The 22,540-nt window shown below is 42.8% G+C and overlaps 1 protein-coding gene across 10 annotated transcripts in view; it reads right to left on the reverse strand.

Moving 5' to 3' along the window:
* Window positions 1-22,540, reverse strand: part of robo1 (roundabout, axon guidance receptor, homolog 1 (Drosophila)) — a 708,427-nt gene that overhangs the window by 104,578 nt on the left and 581,309 nt on the right. For all 10 annotated transcript variants that reach the window (XM_063050245.1, XM_063050243.1, XM_063050241.1 and 7 more), the window contains one exon: window positions 21,339-21,466. In XM_063050245.1, coding sequence (XP_062906315.1) covers window positions 21,339-21,466 — 128 coding nt within the window. The remainder of the gene's footprint in view (window positions 1-21,338; window positions 21,467-22,540) is intronic.

Raw genomic sequence — 22,540 nt, forward strand, 5'->3', positions numbered from 1 at the left:
TAAAATGCAGCTGTGGACAATGTGTTCTTAAAAGCCATTAGCCGCAGTTAATTGGAAAGCCAAACAATACTGATTTAAAATTCATTTGTGTGTCTGTGGTGTGGGTATGAAAAAGGAGGTGTGAAAGTTATACGTAATTCAAAGGGAAGCATGTAGATATATTGTCCTTTGATCTTTAGCGTATAAAATGTCATGCAATATCAGTATCGAGGCAGGCCTCTTCTGAAAGGGTCTTAATATGATGTCTGCTGCATCTTATTTTGTCGAATACTCTGTATCTGCCACCTACGTCTTTCCAGTAACTTTGTTCACCTTTCAACATTCTGTACCTAACAAAGTAGCCACTGAGTGTACGTTCATGGTCTTTTGTTGCTGGAGAATAGAATAGAATGGAACTTTATTGTCATTGCTCAAGATAACGAGATTGCAGTGATACTCTGGTCTGCGCAAAGCAGATATTTACAATGCATGTGGTACAGGTTAATTTTTAAAAAACCCTTATTTACGTGCAACTAGTGACTTTGATAGTCCATAACACAAAGACCATTGGCAAGCCAGGGTGTAGCATTATTCAGCTGCACAAGAGCCCCAGAAAGAAGCAGTTTCTCAGTCTTAATGTTTTGGCTAATGTTTATGCGCAAGGGCACAACTTCAGGATTGAAGGGCATCCATTTATGAGAGATGCGGAGAAATTACTTTAGTCAGAGGGTGGTAAATCTGTGGAATTTCTTGCCACAAGCGGCTGTGGAGGCCAAGTCATTGGGTGTCTTTAAGGCAGAGATAGATAGGATCTTGATTAGCCAGGGCATCAAGGGTATGGGGAGAAGGCAGGGGAGTGGGGATGACTGGAAGAATTGAATCAGCCCATGATTGAATGGAGTAGACTTGATGGACCGAATGACCTACTTCTGCTCCTATATCTTATGGTCTTATGGTCTTAAGATGTTTCTGTTTCTCCTACCTGATGGAAGGAGATTGAACAGGCAGTGTCCAGGATGGGCTAGATCTCTAATGATGTTACGAGCGCACCATAGGCATCTAGAGTTGTAGATTGACTCCAGGTCTGATCTATCTGTTTCAAAGTTTAACATGTTGTGTGTTCAGAGATGTTATTTTGCACATTACTGTTGTTACCCATGGTTACTCACACCCTTCCTTCTCAGCTACACAAGTGCATGGCTGCACAGTAACTGAAATGCTCCTGTGCACATAGCCTTTGTTGCCACACAGCTTGAGTTTTCCTTTATTTAATGTTAGAATTGAAGTGCCGCACAGTTTTCAGGCTGTGTAAATATTTTCTAATCAGAACGATTGTTGATTCGCACAGCTGTAAAAAAATTTAGAGAGAACGTTGGTTTTTTGTGTTACTGTCACCTTTCTATCAGCTCCACCCAGTTTGACCATTCTCCTCTGACCTCTCTTGTTAACAAGGCATTTTCTTCCACAGAACCACCACAGCATTTTTTTGTAAACTCTTGAGCCTGTTGTATATGAAAATCCCAGGAGATCAGCAGTTTCTGAGATACTCAAACCACCCTATCTGGCACCAACAATCCATAGTCAAAGTCACTTAGATTACATTTCATCCTCATTCTGATGTTTGGCCTGAAAAATAATGGAACCTCTTGACCATACCTGCATGCTTTTATGCATTCAGTTGCTGCCAGATGATTGGCTGATAGATGTTTGCATTAACAAGCGGGTGTATGGGTGTACCTAATAAAGTGGCCACTGAGTGTACTGAAGGTTTCTGAATGTACTGAAGGTGATGACAGATACTGAGGACAATTTGCACTGGTTGATGCAGCTGGTAGAGTCGCTACCTCACGCCATCTGTGACACAGGTTCAATCCTGTCATCCGGCACCATCCATGTGGAGTTTTCATGGTCTTCCTGTGACTGTGTGTCATTCTCTTGCACGCTCCCGTTTCTTTCCACATCCTAATGGCTTGCGGGTTGGTAAGTTAACTGGCCAGTGTAAACTGCCCTTAGTGTGTAGACAAAGGGTAAAATCTGGGGCAAGTGGATGGGGTTATCAGGAGATTTCAAAATGAGATTAAGTAGGATTGGTTTAGACAGGTAATTGATAGTCGGCATGGACTTCGTGAGAATGAAGGGCCTGTTTCTGTGCTGTATGCCTCTCTCTAAGATTCTCAAGGTCCGCATTTGGCATAGAAAATCACCTGCGATTAAATAAACAACTGAGAAGTCAGCAGGTCAGGCAGCATCTGTGGAGAAAGGAAGAGGCCAGAGTTCCATGCAGGCAGGAAGGCGAGTTCCGATGACCCCCTGGGTTCATGAATCGCTGAGACCAAAGTTCAAGGCCAGGTGATCGGTGTGTCCTGGGATCGAAGCTGAGAATCTAGGCCTGAGGGTCGAATTGTAAATCTGGAATTCAAGGCCCGTTGGCCGGAGCAGAATCCGAGAAATTCTTAGAGTCTGCTGGGGAAAAAAGGGCTAGTGCCTGCAGGCCTCTGAGGCTGGAACTGGAGGCCTGTGCTCTTTAGAGGGCTGTGTGTGGGCAGTGGTAGGAGGGAGGAATGGGGCTTGTTTTGCTGCTGTTGTTGTGTTCTGCTGAGCATGGCGGAGATGCTATGTTGGTGCTGGAATGTGTGGTGAGACTTGCAGGCAGCCCCCAGCGCAACCTTGGTTAACACATACGATGCATTTCACTGTAAGTTTCAATGAACACATTAAAAAAAAAATGAATCTTGAATCTTGAGACATTTCTTTCAGCAGTGTTCAGATAAACCAATAATGCAGAGAGAGAGAAGTGAACGTTTTCTTTGTCTGCAAATGCTGCCTGATAGCCAGAGAGGATTCAAACACCAGGGATGTCAGACATCCCACCTCTCCCGGAAATTCTGGGAGTCTCCCACATATTGATGGCAGCTCCCTGACACCCGAAAATTACATATAATATCCCGGAAATTGATTTTTTTGAGAGGAAGAGCGAGAGCGGGAGCAGGAGCGAGAGCGAGCATCCTGATTGGTCTCTCTTTGTGCTAAGTAGACCTATCAGTTTTCTCTGTGGGCAGGCTTTACAGTCGACCTCTCTCTCCATCAGTTCAGTTTTGTGTCCTGCACCGCCATGGCAGAGTGTTTCAAAAAAAAAATATAAAACGTACTTCACCCCAGACTACACTAAAGTGTACCCCTGCCTAATAGGGGTCAAAATAATGACAGTGTTGCTCGCTGTACTGTTTGCAACAGTGACTTTTCTATTGCCCATGGTGGGTTAAGACTGTAAAAGACATGTTGAGGTGAGTTTAACAGGTGACATTCGTTCATTAGCATAGCTAACGTTATTTAAACTAGCTGGCTGGCTGCTAAGGAGCTACTCTATTGATGTCCTACGTGATGAGGCCGAACTCCCTGTAGACCTGTTTAAAGTTGTAATAGAATAAACATGATAATATAATATAAGTACATATTTTAATGTCACATTTTCTGCATATGCCCAACTTGGTTTACAGATTTAGACAAAATCACTAAACAAAGTATTACATACACCCTTGGAGGTTGACGGGGGGGGGCGGTGAAATATGGGGTTGTGGAGGGGTGGGGTGCTACCTCCATGAAATGAGTTTTTGCAGGGTGGGATGTCTGGGATGCAGAAAGAAATGATTGGCAAAAGTACCAAAACAGATGAAGGAAAAGTTGCTTTGGCAGCAAGTGGTTGGGTTATTGATTCCATGCCGGAGTCAGGAGTTGAGATCCGTCATTGAGTTCATGGGAGCTGGATGCTTATTGGTGTAACCTTCACCCAATAACTTGGCTTGGTCCAGGCAGGTAGACACCACAACCAAGAAAGCTCACCACTATCTCTACCTCCCCAGAAGGCTAAGAACATCTTGTAAGTCCCTGCTGACCCTCGCCAACCTTTATAGATGCAGTATCAAAGTTATCCTATTCGAATGCATCACAGGCTGTTGCAGCAACTGCTCTGCCTGTGACTGCAACAAAATGCAGGGAGTTGTGGACACAGCTCTACACGTCACCTCTATGGACTCTGTCTACACTTCCCACTGCCTCAGTGAAGTAACCAGCATAACCAAAGACCCCATCGACCCTACACATCCTCTCTTCTCTCCACTCTCATCAGGCAGAAGATAAAAAAGTTTGGGAATATGTACCACCAGGATAAAAGGCAGATTCAATCTTGCTGTTATTAGACTCTTGAAAGGACCTCCTGAAGGAAACCTACCAGGATGCTTTACAGCTTGGTCCAGCACTGCTCTCTCTGAGACTCAAGAAATTCCAGAGAGTTCTGAGCACAGCCCAGTCCATCAGGAATACCAGCCTCACCTTCACAGACTGTCAACAATCAGTCCATCAGGAAAACCAGGATCACCTTCACAGACTCTGTCAACACTCTGTCCAACAGGAAAACCAGGATCACCTTCACAGACTGTCAACACTCAGTCCATCAGGAAAACCAGGATCACCTTCACAGACTCTGTCAACACTCTGTCCAACAGAAAAACCAGGATCACCTTCACAGACTGTCAACACTCAGTCCATCAGGAAAACCAGGATCACCTTCACAGACTGTCAACACTCAGTCCATCAGGAAAACCAGGATCACCTTCACAGACTCTGTCAACACTCTGTCCATCAGGAAAACCAGGATCACCTTCACAGACTCTGTCAACACTCTGTCCATCAGGAAAACCAGGATCACCTTCACAGACTCTGTCAACACTCTGTCCATCAGGAAAACCAGGATCACCTTCACAGACTGTCTACATTCAATCCATCAGGAAAACCAGCCTCACCTTCTTAGATACTAAAAGTAAGGAGATAATGCTAAGGCTTTATAAGATACTAGTCAGGCCACACAGAGTATTGTTAACAATTCTGGGCTCCATAGCTCAGAAAGGAGAGAGTCAATGGAGAGAGTCCAGAGGAGGTTCACAAGGATGATTCTGGGAATGCAGGGGTTAACATATCAGGAGCGTTTTGCAGCTGGGGCCTGTACTCACTGGATTCTGGAAGAATGCTGGGGGGTGGCAGGTCTCATTAAAACATACAGAATGTTGAAAGGACTAGATAGGGTGGATGTGGAGATGATGTTTCCTCTTGCGGGGTATCCAGAACTAGAGGGCACAGCCTCCAAATTGAGGGGTGACCTTTTAGAACAGAGGTAAGGAGGAATTTTTTTAGCCAGAGAGTAGTGAATCTGTACAATGCTCTTCCACAGACTGCGGTGGAGGCCAAGTCTGTGGGTTTATTTTAAAGCAGAAGTTGATAGATCCCTGATCAGTCAGGGCATCAACGGATATGGCGAGAAGGCATGGGTTTGAGTGGAATCTGGGATCAGCCATGAGCCATGGCCATGGGCCTAATTCTGCTCCTATGTCTTATGGTCTTACGGACTCTGTCTATGCTTCCCACTGAATCGGGAAAGCAGCCAACATAATCAAGGACATCCCTCACTCCGGTCGTTAGATCTTCTCTCCCCTTCTCATCAGGCAGAAGATACATAAGCTTGGGAACATACACCAGCAGGCTCAATGACTGCCTGTGTGATGAGAATGAAATCGTGATCTCCCGGGCTACCTTGTCATGGCTCTTGCAGCTTATTTGTCTCCCTGCAATGCATTTCTCCGTAAATGCAACAGTATATTCTGCATTGTGTTTTCATTTTGACTACCTCTGTGTACTTCTGTATGGAATAATGTGTCTGGTGAATGGCGGGGTGGAGTAGCATCTCTACCAAAGGAGGTGTGAGGCACTTCTTCACTCCACTCTCCTGCAGGTCCACCCTTGGGCAAGGTGTAGCACCTGCTTAGCCCCCGACCAGGGTCATGTTGAAGCCATGGGAGCAGGTGGTGCATATCACAAGTCCTGGTTATGTGACCACTGAAGCCATGCAGACAATCCCTGAAGAGCGTTGATAATGGCTGGGGTCACCCGTCTTGTAAAGACACTGCCTAGAAGAAGGCAATGGCAAACCACTTTTGTGGAAAAATTTGCCTAGACAATCATGGTCATGAAAAGACCATGATTGCCCACATCATTTGACATGACAAATAATGATGATGATGAGTGTGTCTAGAGTACATGCAAGCAAGTCACTTCACCATATCTCAGTACGAGACAATAATAAACCAATTACCCACGTGTAACTAAAGGGAAACAATTTGAGGGGATAACTTCACTCATCTCCACCCACGCCAACACTGAACTGTTCCCACAACCTATAGACTCACTTTCAAGGGCTCTTCATCGCATGTTCTCAATATCTATTATTATTATTTTGTTTTTTTTCTCTTTTTTGTATTTGCAGTTTGTTGTCTTTTGCACATTGGTTGTTTGTGCATCTTTGTTGTGTGAGGTTTTCCACGGATTCTATTGTGCTTCTTAGTATTTACTGTGGCTGCCCACAAAAGACAAATCTCAGGGTTGTATATGGTGGCATATATGTACTTTGATAATAAATTTACTTTGAACAGATATTAGTATTAGAATTGGAATTGGTTTACTATTACACAGAATGTAGTACAGCCCATTTGGCCCTCAATGTTTTGCCAACCTTTCAACCTACTCTATGATCAATCTAGCCTTTCCCTCCTACATAGCCCTCCATTTTACTATCCTCCATATGCTTATCAAAGAGTCACTTGAATGTCGCTAATGTATCTGCCTCTACCACCACTCCTGGCAACACATTCTACGCACTCATCACTCTCTCTCTCTCTCTCTCTGTAAACACCTCTACCTTTTAAATCCCCCGTAATCTTTGCTCCAATCACCCTAAAATTATGCCTCCTCATATATTGTCCTACGTATTGAGATACAGTGAAAAGCTTGTCTTGCATATGGTTCATACAGATCAAATCATCACACAGTGCATCAAGACAGAACAAGGTAAGACAAAAAACAAGTGTGCAGGATAAAGTGTAACAGCTACAGAGAAAGTGCAATGCAGGTAGACAATAAAATGAAAGATCACAATAAGGTTTAACTGTGAAGTCAGGAGCCTATCTTGTCATATTCGGAAGCCATTTAATAGTCCTACGTAGCAAGATAGAGGATGTCCTTGAGCCTAGTGGTACATACTTTCAGGCTTTCCTGGTAGCCAGCTCCATCGTGGTCCCCATCAATAAGGACATCTTCCAAAGGCCGTGCCTCCAAAAAGTGTCATTAAGGACTTTCATCACCCAGGACATGCCCTCTTCTCATTGTTACCCTCTGGGAGGAGGTACAGAAGCCTGAAGACGCACAGTCAATGCTTTCCTTACGCCATCAGATTTCTAAATGGACAATGAACCCATGAACACTACTTCACTATCTTTTTCCGTTTTTGCAGGTGCTACTTAATAAATAAATAAATAACTTTATTTTTTATTTATATCTATTTCTTATTGTAATTTATTGTTTTTTTAATTAAATACTTCTGTTTGAAAACAACATTATTTCATGACTAATGCCAGTGATATTAAAACTGATTCTGATTCTAATTATGGTAAGTGGGACTGGAAGGACTCTTCCTACACAGAGCCAGCGTAGAATGGATGGACGGATTGGCCTCCTTCCATGCCACAACCGTTCTGTGATACCAAAAGAAAACAAATAAGAAAAATTCCTGAGAGAATTTGCTGATTGATTTTTGCACTGCACATTCCTTTCAGCGGTTGAGTGCTTGGCCTGACTGCACACACTCGGGGTGAAGATTCCTGTTTAAAGTTGTGTTGCCAGTTAGTTGTTGAACACGAGCCAATCTTTGAGCGGTGACAGGGCTTCAGTGAAGGATCAGTGGATGCACACGGGCTTTTTTCATGCCCCTTCCCTTTCTGGCCTGAAACTGTCAGCAGTTCGGAGGCCCTAAAGATTTGGCAGGTTGGAATATGGTCATGTGTAATTAGACTTATAAGTGGCAGCACTGACTCATCAAAGCAAAAAAACAAAATCAAACAAGTAACTTTAATGGTTATGAGACAGAGGTGCCCTTTCTTTCACTGGCAGCACACCGTTTGTAGCACTTAGAATAACGATCGCTCAATCGCTTGTGATCAATGTCTGTTCAGGCTAGCCCCTGCATGCCCTCCAAGACTATGGTTGATACAAGCATCTTTTCCTGAGGTCATAGCACGCTGATAACTATGCAGCTCGTTTCTGTACTCAGTTTCGAGCCTTCCAATTTCTTTGTCAATGAAGAATAGCTGTAAATTGGCTGCGTCTGCCCTGCTGAATGATTGCAACGTGGTGAATTTAAAAGCATGTGTGTTGTGTAAGTGTGTGTGCTGCTTTTTGCCTTTGTTTGTTTGTCTATGTGCATCTTCATACCCATGTGTGTAAATTCCCAGAGTTTTTGTGTGTGACTTTTTACATGCACGTAGACTTCCCATTTGAGTGTATTACCATGCTTTACTGTGTGTAGTGTGGGGCTGTACATATTCTTTAATCAGTTCAAGATTCTTTTATGTCATTTCCAGTACACACGTGCAAAGGAGAATGAAATAAATTGTTACTCTGGATCTGACGCAGCATAAAAAACACAATAGATAAATATATCAGACATATTCCTCAAGCTTTTACTTGTTTTAAAACTCTTAATGGTCTGGGATCAGAGTACATCACAGAATCATTTTTGTTTCATAATCCCGCTTGAGCTCTCAGGTCTTCTGCCGCTGGTCTCTTAAATTTAAACAATCTCCCTCTAAAGATAATTGGCAAGTCAGCTTTTTTGAAGGAATTCCATACCTAAAACTATAAGGGATGCAGACTCAGTTGACACTTTTAAACACCAGCTCAAAACTTATTTATTTAACCTTGCTTTTAATTAACATCTTTTCGTCTTTGATTTTCACGTTTATTTTTATTTTCATGTTTGTACTTATCTCATTGTAAAGCACTTTCAACTACATCATCTGTATGAAAAGTGCTCTATTAATAAAGTTATTATTATCATTGTATTTTTATTTTTTCTCAGCTCAACCCGTAAAACCTGAGGTTCGGGCACAGCCAAGCACAGTGATTTCTTTAATTGCTAGGAACTTTCAGACTATTCTGGTGGACATTTGGAGATTTACATAAGCATTGCTGTGTAGACCTAATTGTTTATTGCTATTGTACAGTGACTTTGGGATGATGTCAGTTGAAAATATTATTATTGGGACAATGTGTTTATATATATACCCTGTTCATGTTCAATTTCCTTTTCCTTTTTTTTCAATTTCCTTTTAATCTCAATCTATAATAATGGATATATAATAATATAATAATGGATTGGTTGTAATATAATTTGTAGGACTCCAACTCTATAACCGGATCAGGTTTGTATTTATAGTAAGGTATGGTGTCTTTTATATGTTTGAATTCTAAAGCAAGATTTTGTTGAATGGTGTTGATTTTGCCTGTGTGAGTAATCAGATTGAGTTAAACTGCTGCAGGATCCTGTAATGTGTTGGATTGTTTCTGGTTTCTCTTGGCATTTTCTGCATTTATCACCTTGAATTTGTTGGTCTTTTATTATGTATTTTTCTTTTTTTTTTGTGTTAACCACCTGATCCTGTATTGCCACAAGAAACCCCTCTGTTTCTGGCAAGAGGTATCCAACCCTGAGCCAGGCGAGAGGAAAGTGGACCATAGGAGAAAGGGAAGGACGAGCGGACTCGGGGGAAAGTAATTGGCAGGTGAGAAGAGGTAAGAGGCCAGGATGGGGAATAGGGCGGGGGGGGGGAGGAATTTGTTTTCCTGAAGGAGAAATTGAGATTTATGCCATCAGGTTGGAGGCTACCTCAAGCAGCAACAATGGAATAGTTACTTATGTTACCAGACACAGAAATGAGCAATGTAAGATGTATTTACACCCACAATACATAGAGACACCCCTCATTACACTGAAGAATGACAATTAGTCTGTCCATGAAAGACTCACTTGGCATCAATAGCCACTGCTAGGTTAATTTCAGGAAACTACAATGTCAGATTCAATATAGACAGACTTGGTACAATCCATTATCTGACTTAAAATGTAGGGGAGGTGGTAATCCAATTTTCAGTAGAAACCATGGAAACATTTTGCCAACTCACTGTCTTTGGACTAATAGTTCCCCCAGTTGTCCATGAGGAGTTTGAGGAGATTTGCTATGTCACAAGTTTCTACTGATGTACGGTGGAGAGTATTCTGACCGGTATGGAGACTCCAACACACAGGATTGCAAGAGGCTAAAAGGGGCAATAGACCCAGCCAGCTCCATCGCAGGCAGAGCCCTCCCCACCACCGAGGATGTCTTCAAAAGGCAATACCTCATGAAACTGGCATCCATCACTGAGAAGCCTCACCAGCTAGGCCAGGGTTCCCAACCGTGTGGTAGGGATCCATGGCAAATAAAAGGGTGGGGATCCTTGATCTCGGCAATGCCTTATTATTATTATTATTATTATTATTATTACCAGGAGTGTGAAGATACACACTCAATGATTCAGAAACAATTTCTTCCCCTCCACTATCAGATTTCGGAACAGTCCATGAATCCATCTTTTTATTCCTTTGTATGTATGAAATATTTACTGTATTTATGTAATTTATATTTTTTTTGTCTTTTCACTTTTCTCCTGTGACAAATCAACACATTTCACACTATATGTCAGTGATAATAAACCTGATTCTCACTCTTTCCCTCCATCAGCACCAGCTATTACTGAACCAGCCAGTACTCCATTGCTAATGATGGGACAGCAAGTTGTTGACACTTCAGGAGGAGACTACAAAGCACAATGGGACAACCTGACAGGGCATTGGAAGAGGATAAATTAACGCAAACATGCGGATTAGAAACTGGAGTTAGCCATTCAACCCCTTGAATGTGCTCACTCATAGCAAGAACTCACATCTAATCGCACTGCAACCATAACACATTCTGGTCATCAATGGGTTGGTGGTATTGTGGATAGCACAGCAGATGTCATTGACCACCGAGAGACATTGTCACAATGCAGGGCTGGACTGAGAAGTGGCAGCTGGAGTGCAGCATAAAAAAGTGTGAAATGATACACTTTGGAAGTTTGAATTTGAAGGCAGAATACAAGGCTAATAGGGGTCCACATCCATAGATCCCTCAAAGTTGCTGCGCATGTTGATAGGGTTGTTAAGAAGGCCCATGCTGTGTTGGTCTTCATTAGTCAGGGGACTGAGTTCAGAAGCTGTGAGGTAATGTTGCAGTGCTATCAAATCCTGGTTAGACCATGTTTGGAATATTGTGTTCATTTCTGGTTGCCTCATTATAGGAAGGGTGTGGAAACATGGAGGAGGGTGCAGAGAAGATTTACCAGGCTGCTGCCTGGATCAGAGAGCATGTCTTATGAGGATAGACTGAGCAAGCTAGGGCTTTTCTTTTTGGAGCAAAGGAGGATGCGAGGCATAGAAAGACTGGACAGTCATTGACTTGTTCCAGGGTGGAAATGGCTAATATGAAGGCTTTAAAGTGATTGCAAGGAAATATTAAGGGGATGTCAGCTGTATTTTCTTTACTCAAAGAATGGAGAGGGCGTGGAACTGGTCCCGGGGTGGTGTAGAGGCAGATATATTAGGGACATTAACAGCAAAAGACTCTTAAAACGAAAGAATGAGAAATGGAGGGCTATGTGGAAGGAAATGGCTACATTGATCTTAGAGCAGGTTAAAAGGTCGACACAACATCGTGGGCTGAAAGGCCTGTACTGTGTTGTGGTGTTCTAGGCTCGATATTCCAGGAGCACTTGTATCCCGCCCAGGAGACAGAAGATGTTTGACAGAACATACCACCAGGCTCCATCTTGCTGTTATTACAGATCTCTTATACAATGTATTAATTCTTTTTTTTAAATAATTTTTATTGTTTTTGAAGTGATTATATAGAAAGATAATGACTACCCTCCCCACTCCCCTTAACCCTACCCCCCAATATATACCCCTAGCTGAAAAAAAAGGAAAAAAAAAGAAAAAGAAAGAAGAACTGCCTGGATATTGGAAGGTTTCCACATGCTCCACGGGATTCAAAATAAATTTAGTATATTTATTTGTTACTTTCCCCAAGGGACCAATATCTTTATCATCGGAGCAACTAAATATGCCATCCTATCTTTAGTAAATAAGGGCGCCAAATATTCAAAAATGTTTCATATTTATGTCTTAAATTATAAGTAATTTTTTCGAGTGGAATACAACTAGACATTTCATTGTTCCAACGATTCATACTTAAATACGAATCCGATTTCCAAGTAACTGCTATAGCCTTCTTGGCTACTGCCAATGCAATTTTTATGAATTCTTTCTGGTATTTATTCAGTTTAAGTTTCGGTTTTATCCCTTCAATACCACCTCATAGAAATAATACAGGGTTATGTGGAAGTTGAATTCCAGTAATTTGTTCCAATAAGACTCTTAAATTTATCCAAAAAGGTTGAATTTTAGAACAAGAATGTATTAATTCTTGACCTCAAACCTACGTGTCATGGCCCTTGCCCCTTACTTGTGTGTCTGGTCTGCACTTCCTCTGTAACCTTAACGGTATATCTAAAGCAGAGGTTGATGGATTCTTAATTGATCAGGGTTTGAAGGGTACAGGGAGAAGGCAGGAGACTGGGGCTGAGAGGGAAAATCGATCAGCCACGATGAAAGGGCAGAGCAGACTCAATGGGCCAAATGGTCTAATTCTGCTCCTATATCGTGTGGTCTAATGCTCTTATATCCTCTAATCTCTACTCGTCCTCTTTCTGTACACAATCTCAAAGTACTTTTTTCTGGAATGATCTGTCTGGATGGCATGTAAACAAAGGTACTTCACTGTTTCTTTATAACAAGATGTAAAGATTAGCTTTATTTGTCACACATACATCAAAACATAAGAGTAAAATGCGCTGTTTGAGTCAAATCAAATCAGTGGGGTTGTACTGGGGGAAGCCCGCAAGTGTTGCCACGCCTCCGGCGCCAACACCACATGCCCACAACTTACTAACCCTAACATATAAACCTTTGGAATGTGGGAGGAAACTGGAGCACCCGCAGGAAACCCGCGTGGACATGCGGAGAATGCAGAAACTCCTCACAGACAACAGCAGGAATTGAAAAGCGTCGTGCCAACTGCTGTGCCACTGTGCTGCCCTCTGCCACTCTTTGACAATGTGAGCTCTGGGCTTGTGTTTTGCATTAGTGTGCGTGATTCCGCCTGCATTCTCCCCTACGCAGGGAGCTGAAGGCTAATTTGGTTCATAGACCCAAGCTGCAAGTCGAACTGTCTGCATTGTGAGGACAGGCACCTGGTTGACTAATCGAGTAACATAATCGTGGCACCAGCGCTCACAGCACTGAAGGAGAAGTCCATGACCTCTGTGTCAAGGCCCATTTGTTCTCAGTGAGGCAACGCGCAGGCTCCAAGATCATGAATTTCAGCCTGCAGAAGGTGTGGAGATGGCAGAACATGAGTATTTCCAAATCAGCTCCCAGGAATGGAATGAATTGTTTATGTGTTTCGGTCGCTTTCTTATCAGCCTTGATCTGAAGTCTTGTGTATTCACAAGGGTCAAAGTTATCAGTCAGTCAAGCGCTGTTATGTCTCATTTCCTTTGAGAGGAATAGAGGAAGCTGTAAATAAACAGACAAATAAATCTCTGGAGCGGGCTTGCACTGCAGCTTTTTTTTTCTGAGGAGTGTGATAGGGTTGGCGATCTAAACTGGAATGTAGGAGATTGGAAATGGAATTGGTTTATTATTGTCATATGTACCGAGATACAGTGAAACGCCCGTCTTGCATACTGTCTGTACAGATCAAATCTTTACACAGTGCATTGAAGTAGAAAAAAATAACAATGCAGAATAAAGTGGAACAGCTACAGGGAAAGTGCAGTGCAGGTAACTATAGTGACAGAAAAATGGAGACCTATGTGGGAGGGAAAGGTTCTATTGATCTTTGAGTAGGTTAAAAGATCGTCACAACATTGTGCGCTAAAGGGCCAACACAGTGCTGTACTGTTTTGTGCCCTGTGTAACTATCCCCCTCTGCCGACACAATGTCCATATCCTTCCATTTTCCTCATATTCACGTGCCTATCTAAACGTGTCTTAAAAGTCTCTAATGTTTCTGCCTCTTCCACCACCCCAGGCAACACAATCCAGGCACCCACCATACTCTCTGCGTAAAACAGCTTGCCCCTCACATCTCCTTTGAAATTACCCCCTCTCACCTTAAATGCATGCTCTCTGGCATTTCACATTTCTACCCTTGGGAAAAGATACTCTCTGTATACTCTTATCTGTGCCACAATACAAAAAATAATAATAGTAACTAATAAATAAATAATAAATAATATTGAGAACAAGGTTTAGAGTGCTTGAAAGTGAGTTTATAGGTGTAGAATCAGTTCAGTGTTCACAGGAAACTGAGGAGTAACCTTATATAGGAATTGGAGTTGGTTTATTGATGATGCTTGTACTGTATAGTGTTCCAGAGTAGAGCTTGTTTTGTATATTGTTCGTGCAGATCAAATCTTTACACAGTGCATTGAGGTGGAACAAGGTAAAACAATATCAATGCAGGAGAAAGATTAGTATTATTTGTCATATGTACATCGAAACATACAGCACAATTAAGAGTAACAGCGACAGAGGAAGTGCTGTGCAAGGTCATAGATTGTGAGGCCAAGAGTCCATCTAGGAGACCGTTCAAATAGCCTTAGAAAGGAAGTATTTATTTAGCCAGAGGGTGGTGAATCTGTAGAATTCATTGCCATAGATGGCTGTGGAGGCCAAGTTATTGGGAGGTTAAAATGGAGGTTGATAGGTTCTCGATCAGGTTCATTGATATAAGGATGTCAAAGCTTATGGAAGGAGGCAGGAGAGGGAAAATAAATCAGCCATGCAGAGCAGACTCGATGGGCTGAATGGAGTAATTCTACTCCTATACCTTATGTTATTATGGCCTTATTACAGTGGGGTAGAAGCTCTCTTTGAGCCTGGTGCTACTGCTAACAGTGATCGTGGGTTTAGGTGCATTGGTAACTGCTGGGATGTCCTCATAAAGGTAAGAAAATTAGGGGCACAGGCAGGGTGAAAGCACACAATGCTTTTTTCCAAGGGAGGGGTTAGAGGGCAGTGGAAGACCGGAGCCGAGAGATTTAAAAGGAATATCAGAGGCTGTTTCCTTTCTCAGAGAGCCGTGCGTCTTTGGAACGGACTGCCAGAAATAGTGGTTGAGGCAGCCACACCAGCAACATTTTAAAACCATCTTGATAATCCTCGTGCCAGTGAGAGTAGAAACAGGATGATCTGGCAGATAAACTTGTGGCTGAGAAGCCTTTTCAGGAAGCAAGGCTTCAGGTTCCTGGATCATTGGGATCTCTCCTGGGGGATGGGTTCCACCTGAATCTGAGGGGGAATCAATATTCTCAGGGGCAGGTTTGTTAGAGCTGTTGGGGAGGGTTTAAATTAATTTGGCAGAGGCCTCGGAACCTGAGTGAAACGACTCAGGATTGGATGGATGGTTAAAAAGCAAAGACAGTGTGCAGTCAGACTGTCAGGAAGGGCAGACAGTTGATAAGACATATTGCAGCCAGCAGGGTGAGTATCAGTGCATTAGGGATGCAGAATCAAAAAGGATAGCAAATACAGTACTCAAAGCGTTATATCTCAATGCATGGACTGTAAGAAATGAGGAGAATGATCTTGTTGCACTTTTACAGATTGTTGGGTATGATGTTGTGGCCATCACTGAATCGTGGCTGAGGTATGGTTGTAGTTGGGAGCTGAATGTCCAAAGTTACACATTGTATCGGAGGGATAGGAAGGTAGGTAGAGGGGGTGGCGTGGCTCTGCTGGTAAAGAATGGCATCGAATTATTAGAACGATGTGACAAAGGATCGGAAGATATTGAATTCTTGTGGCTTGAGTTAAGAAACTGCAAGGGTAAAAGGACCTTGTTGGCAGTTATATACATGCTTCCAAATAGTACCTGGGATGTGGACTACAGATTACAATGGGAAATAGAAAAGGAACGTCAAAAGGTTAATGTTATGGGAGATTTCACCATACAGGTAAATTGGGAAAATCAGGTTGGTAATTGATCTTAAGAGAATGAATTTGTTGAATGCCTACAAGATCGTTTTTTAGAGCAGTTTGTTGTTGAACCTAGTAGGGGATCAGCTATACTGAATTGGGTATTATGTAATGAACTGAAGGTAATTAGAGAGCTCGAGGTAAAGTAACCCTTCAGACACAGTGATGACAATATGATTGCGTTCAACTTGAAGTTTGATGGGGAGAAAGTAAAGTCTGATATAGCAGTATTTCAGTGGAGTAAAGGAAATTACAGTGGTATGAGAGAGGAGTTGGCCAAAGTAAATTGGAAGGAGATGTCGGCCGGGATGACAGCAAAGCAGCAATGCCCTGAGTTTCTGGGATATATGAGGAAGCTGCAGGATAGATGTACTCCAAAAACAAAGAAATACTCAAATGGCAAAATAGTGCAACCGTGGCTGACACCGTAAGTCAAAGGTAATGTAAATGCAAAAGAGAGGGCATACAACAAAGCAAAAATTAGCAGGAAGTTGGAGGATTAGGAAGCTTTTAAAAACCTACAGAAAGCAACTAAAAGAATCATTAGGAGGGAAAAGATGAAACATGGAAGCAAGCTAGCAAACAATATCAAGGTGGATAGGAAAAAAAAGCTTTATCAAGTACATAAAAATAAAAGAGAGGTGAGAGAGGATATAGGCTCACCAGAAAATGAGGTCGGAGAAGTAATAACGGGGAGGAAGAGATGGCGGATGAAGTAAATGAGTATTTTGCATCAGTCTTCACTGTGGAAGACACTAGCAGTGTGCCAGGTGTTAAAAGGTGTGAGGGAAGAGAAGTGAGTGCAGTTACTATTACAAGGGAGAAGGTGATCAAAAAGCTGAAAGACCTAAGGGCACATAAGCCACTTGGACCAGATGAACTGCACCCCAGGGTTCTGAAAAAGGTAGCAATAGAGATTGTGGAGGCATCAGGAAACTGTCACATCCTTCCTGTAATGAGGCGACCTGAAGTGGACACATTACTCCAGGTTGTCCTTGTTTTGGACTTCCTGGAATTGTTCCTGCTAATTTAATCCTTGGAATCCAGTGATCTTTTGCTAAACCTCCTTTGCTCTCCATCAGGGCCAAGATATTCTCCAGATGAAGGGTCTCATCGGAAAACATCAACAGACTAAGAGTGGTCCACTGGTTCTCCAGCTTCGGGTGTTCAGTTCAGGGCTAACAACCCTGACTGAACAAAAACAAAAGTGTTATGGAAACAGCAATGAAGAATCTTTCTACATCTGTATGCGATGGTATTCCTGAGCCTCCTTCCAGGACTTACGCGGCTGACAGTGTGAAAACCGAGAGGAAGCTACTGACATATTGAAGGAAGCCCTGAACACCCCCCGAGATGGAGGACCTTCATCGGTGCCTTAAACGCCAGCGGTGTAACAGGCAGTATCTAACTAAGTACAGCATGTCTTTGGAACATCGGTGAAAATCCGAGCATGTGGGCTAACAGGGAAAGCATGAAAACTCCACGCAGACAGCACTGGGGTTTGGGAACAAACTCAGGATGCTGGGACTGTGAGGCAGCAGCTCGACCCACTGTGCGACAGTGCCATTCTATACATGCACACCAAAACATAAAAACACTATCAACACACACACATACATGGAAGCATACACGCTAACTCATTGACATGCTCACACTCACAAACAGACATACGTAACACTCTCAATGTGCTGGAGGAACTCAGCCGGTCAGGCCACATCTACAGAGGGGAATAAGCAGCCAACGTTTCAGGCTGAGACCCTTCATCCGGACTGGAAAGGAAGGGGGAAGAAGCCAGAAATAGAAGTTGGCGGGAGGGGAAGAAGTACAAGCTAGAAGGTGACAGGTGAAACCAGGTGCGCAGGGGTGGTGGAGAGCACCCTTCTTCTTGCTCTCAGGGAGAAGGTAGGGCAGCCTGAAGACCCACATGCAATGTTTTAGGAACAGCTTGTACCATTTTAGGCAGCACGGCAGTGTAGTGGTTAGCACAATGCTTTACAGCACAAGTGACCAGGGTTCAATTCCCATTGCTGCCTTTAAAATGTTTGCACTTTGTCCCTGTGACCACACAAGTTTGCTCCGGGTGCTCCGATTTCTTCCCACATTCCAAAGGTGTACTGCTTGCTAGGTTAACTGGTCATTGCAAATTGTCCCGTGATTAAATCAGGGGATTGCTGGGCATCGCAGATCGAAGGGCTGGAAGGACTTATTCCATGCTGTATCTCAGTAAGTAAAGCTTCTTCCCCTCCACCATCAGACTTCCGAACGGTCCATGAACCGACAAACACGACCTCAATATTTACCCTCTTTTTGCATTATTTCTGTATTATATTAATTTTTGTATCTATACCTTGTGCTGTACTGCTGCCACAACACAACATATTTCACGACATCTGTCAGTGATAAAACGATTCTGATAGGGACACTCCGACGGAAAGGAACAAGGGTGAGTGTTGCGTGGTTGTTGAATGAGATCACACCTACAATGAGAGCTGATTACCACCTGGGATAAATGGAAGTTCATCACAGGAGACTGCAGGACAAGGACGTAGCCTGACTTTGATAATAATCTGCACTCTCAAACACAGATCAAGGTTAGAATGCTTTAAAACCTGCCCTGCCCTACTTCATTGTAAGTCCCGCTGCCTCACCCATGTCTACATCTCTGTTCTGTTTAGATTTGTCCCAAAGAGACTGTCCAAAACATCTGGCAGAACACCTCATCGCCAGAACTCACCAACAAAATTAGATCTGCTTTCACTTGTCACGTACATCAAAACATGGAGTGAAATGCCTCGTCTGTGTCAACGACCAACACATTCTGAGGATGTCCTGGGGGGTCGTCTGCAAGTGTTACCACACTTCCTGTGCCAACATAGCATTCCCACATCTCACTAATCCTAACCTGTATGTCGTTAGAAACTGGAGAACCCAGAGGAAACAGGCAAGGATAACTTCTCTCACCTCAACACTGTAATGATTCCACAACCTATGGACTCACTTTCAAGGATTCCACAATTCATGTTCTAAGAAATATTTACTTTATTATTAGCACTATTGGAATTTTTTTGTACTCTTGGTTATTTGTCCTTCTTTGGTTATGTGTAGCTTTCCATAAATTCTATTGTATTTCTTATTTTCCTGTAAATGTCCGCAAGATATGAATCTCAAGATTGTATATGGTGACATCTTCATGCTTTGATAATAAATTTATTTTGAAATTTGACTCAAACATATGTCATGGGTAGATTGAAGAAGCTTCTTCCAGTCAACACCAGAATTAATTCTGGTGCTGTAAAGTGTTACACTAACTGCTACCTTACTTGTCAGCCAAGCACCAAAACCTCATTAGGGTGGCAGTGACAGGGGGCCACCCAGTCAGATCCTTCCTCACACCCAGCCACTGTTCCCTCTAAGCTGCGTTGGTGTGCAGCCACGCAGTAACCAAAATGTTCCCACGCTCATACCTTTTGCTGTTGTGCAGCTGGAATTTCTTTTAGATAATGTTAATATAATTTTGAAATCTATGCTACTATGAATGTGAGATACCTTGTAATTAGTTATGTTCAAAATATAATTCATAAATTTTCTAAACAAATGTGCCACCATCTTTACTTTAAAACATTTTAGAGTTTCAATGTATTTACATTGTCAGTGTTTCAAGTTACGATACTGTTAAAAATTGTAACAATAAGCACAGAATGGAAGTTGATAGCTCATTGTTAATAAACCAGCGGCCAGTTGAACACCAATGTTGTCTAGTCAATATTCATAATATGCATGCATATTACAAAAAAAACATTTAAAGTGCTATGCAGTTTTCAGGCCATGTAAAAATTTCCTCCTCAGAGCAATGGATAGTCCACGTAGCTGTAAAAAAAATCTAGCGGGAATCTAGAAAAAAAATCTAGACCAACATTGCTCCCAACGTTGGCCATCAAGCCAATTGTGCTGACGAAGAACCCACCTCTTTGCAAATTGTGTATTTGCAAACAAGTTCTGGAGAAGGATGCTAGGTAGTTTGTCGGGATCTACGGGCTTCTATTAGGGTCACACACACTGAGATAGGCATCAACTCGGTGAAAGTCACTTTCACCTGCCAGTAACTAGTTGGTCTCCCAGCACAGTGACATACCCATCAGGGATTGCTGCAGACTGGCAAATTCCAAGCTGCAGCAGTACATGCGGAGGGGCGCACTGAAGTCCAATGTGGGTAATGACTGCACCGCCCTCTGAGTTCCTCCCACCAATACACACCGGGAGGCTGAAGGACACACAAGCACTTCAAATGTGTATCATACAGGAAGGCGACATGAATGATAATGATGCCAACTACAAAACTGAAACTGACTGGTATCTCGAACAGATAACACTGTTTATGTAAATGTAAACACTAAGAATGTAGTGAGCCTTGCACTATAGCTTTTGTACCTGAATATATTTTTGATGGATAAAGTTTATTTTTCAAGTTAAAAATTCTATCTGCTTCACTCTTTTTACATTCACAACCCTCATCACTGGCAACACTATAACGAGCTTGCACTAAACTTGTTCTAATTGGGTTCTTTCTTAGCACTGTTTTTCACTAATGCTGAAGTTTAGTCTGTGAATGCTGCTTATCTTATGCTGTGTCTGTGATTCTGCTGAAAGTAAGTTTGTCATTGCACCTGTACACACACGGATGTACGGAGATGATAATAAACTTGACTGAATTTCAATTTCTCCATTTCCCACATCCTTCATTCTCTCATCCCCTCTTTTTACTATTTACCTTGTTCTCCTCCTCTCCAATTCCCCTTCTCAGTCCTTCCTTCTCTCAGTCTCTCTCTGCATCTTCATTTACTTTCCACATTTTATGTAGAGTCATAGAACTATAGAACACTACAGTACAGAAACAGGCCCTTCATCCCATCTAGTCCATGCCTAACCATTATTCTGCTTAGTCCCATCCCTATACCCCTCCCATCCATGTACCTATCCTAATTTATCTTAAATGTTGCAATCAAATCCGTATCCACCACTTCCACAGGCAGCTCGTTCCACACTCTCACCACTCTCTGAGTGAAGAAGATCCCCCTCATGTATTTCATCTTTCACCCTTAACCCATGACCTCTAGTTCTAGTGTCACCCAACATCAGTGGAAGGCACCTGCTTACATTTATCCTATCTAAACCCCTCATTCCTTTATCATCTCCCTTTCTCCACCCCACCCCCCCCCAATTCTATTACCTTCTCCTGCTTCACCCTCTCTCTCTCCATCAGCTCCTCCCTCAGCATAATGGACAGGCAATATTTACTCACCGTGCACCGTCAATGTGACTGAGGTCTCCGTTTTCCCCACAATGTTCTCGGCCACACAGCTGTATGTCCCCACGTCAGCAGCCGTCACATGTTGAATGATCAGTGTGTTACCTCCTTGGACCTCAGACCTGGGGAGGAGATCGGCACCCATTAGGGAGGCTGGCTGAAGTCAACAAATAGGAACCCGGGGGCCACACTTCAGAAGGGATAAGGACATCCAGCCGTGGCAGGGGCAGTAGAAATGGTGCGGAAGGTGGAGACACTACTCAATCAGAAAGAGGGGGCTGCAGAAACTCTCTGGGCAAAGAGAACAAGGATTTTGCAACTTCAGAAGCCCCAAATTGCTACACCCAATAAGTTTGAGAATTTAGACCTGATAGAATTTTAGAGGCACAGGCGGAGTAAACAGAATGGGATCAGGTTTAATATCACTGGCATATGTTGTAAGGCAGTGTTTATGGGTTCATTGTCCATTCAGATGGCAGAGTGGAAGAAGATGTTCCTGAAACATTCAGTGTGTGCTGGTCACAAAAAACGCAGGAGGAACTCAGCAGGTCAGGCAGTATCTATGGAGAGGAATTAACAGTTGATTTCTTGGGCCAAAACTTGCTCTTAAAAGCTGGTATCTTGGTCCCAAGGTCAAAATGTCTAAACAGCACATGGCATGCACTTACAGTGAGACGGGGTAAGTTCAAAAGGAGATGTGTGGGGCAGGTTTTTCTACGTAGTGTTGGGTGCATTGAAAGCGCTGCTGGGGGTGGCGGTGGAGACAGATACTAGAGAGATGTTTAAGAGGCTGTTAGATACATATGAATATACAGGGAATGGTGGGATATGGACAATATTCAGGCAGAAGGGCCTAATGTAAATAGGGATTAGTCCAGCACAGCACTGTGGGCCAAAGGGCCTGTACTACTGTTCTATGTTTTTATTGTAATCAATCTGATAAATAAAGCAGCATTTTAAGCACAGAAACGAAAGATGAAAGATTAGTTTTATTTTCTTTTTTAACTTAGAGATACAGTGCAGATTAGGCCCTTCTAGCCCTTCGAGCAACTCCCCCCCCGCCCCCCGATTTAACCCTAGCCAAATCACGGGACAATTTATAATGACCAATTACCCTTCCAACTAGTACGTCTTTGGACTGTGGAATGAAATGGAGCTCCTGGAGGAAACCCACACAGTCACAGGGTGAACATACA

Source organism: Mobula hypostoma, chromosome 6, assembly GCF_963921235.1.
Source record: "Mobula hypostoma chromosome 6, sMobHyp1.1, whole genome shotgun sequence".
Taxonomy (NCBI): Eukaryota; Metazoa; Chordata; class Chondrichthyes; order Myliobatiformes; family Myliobatidae; genus Mobula; species Mobula hypostoma.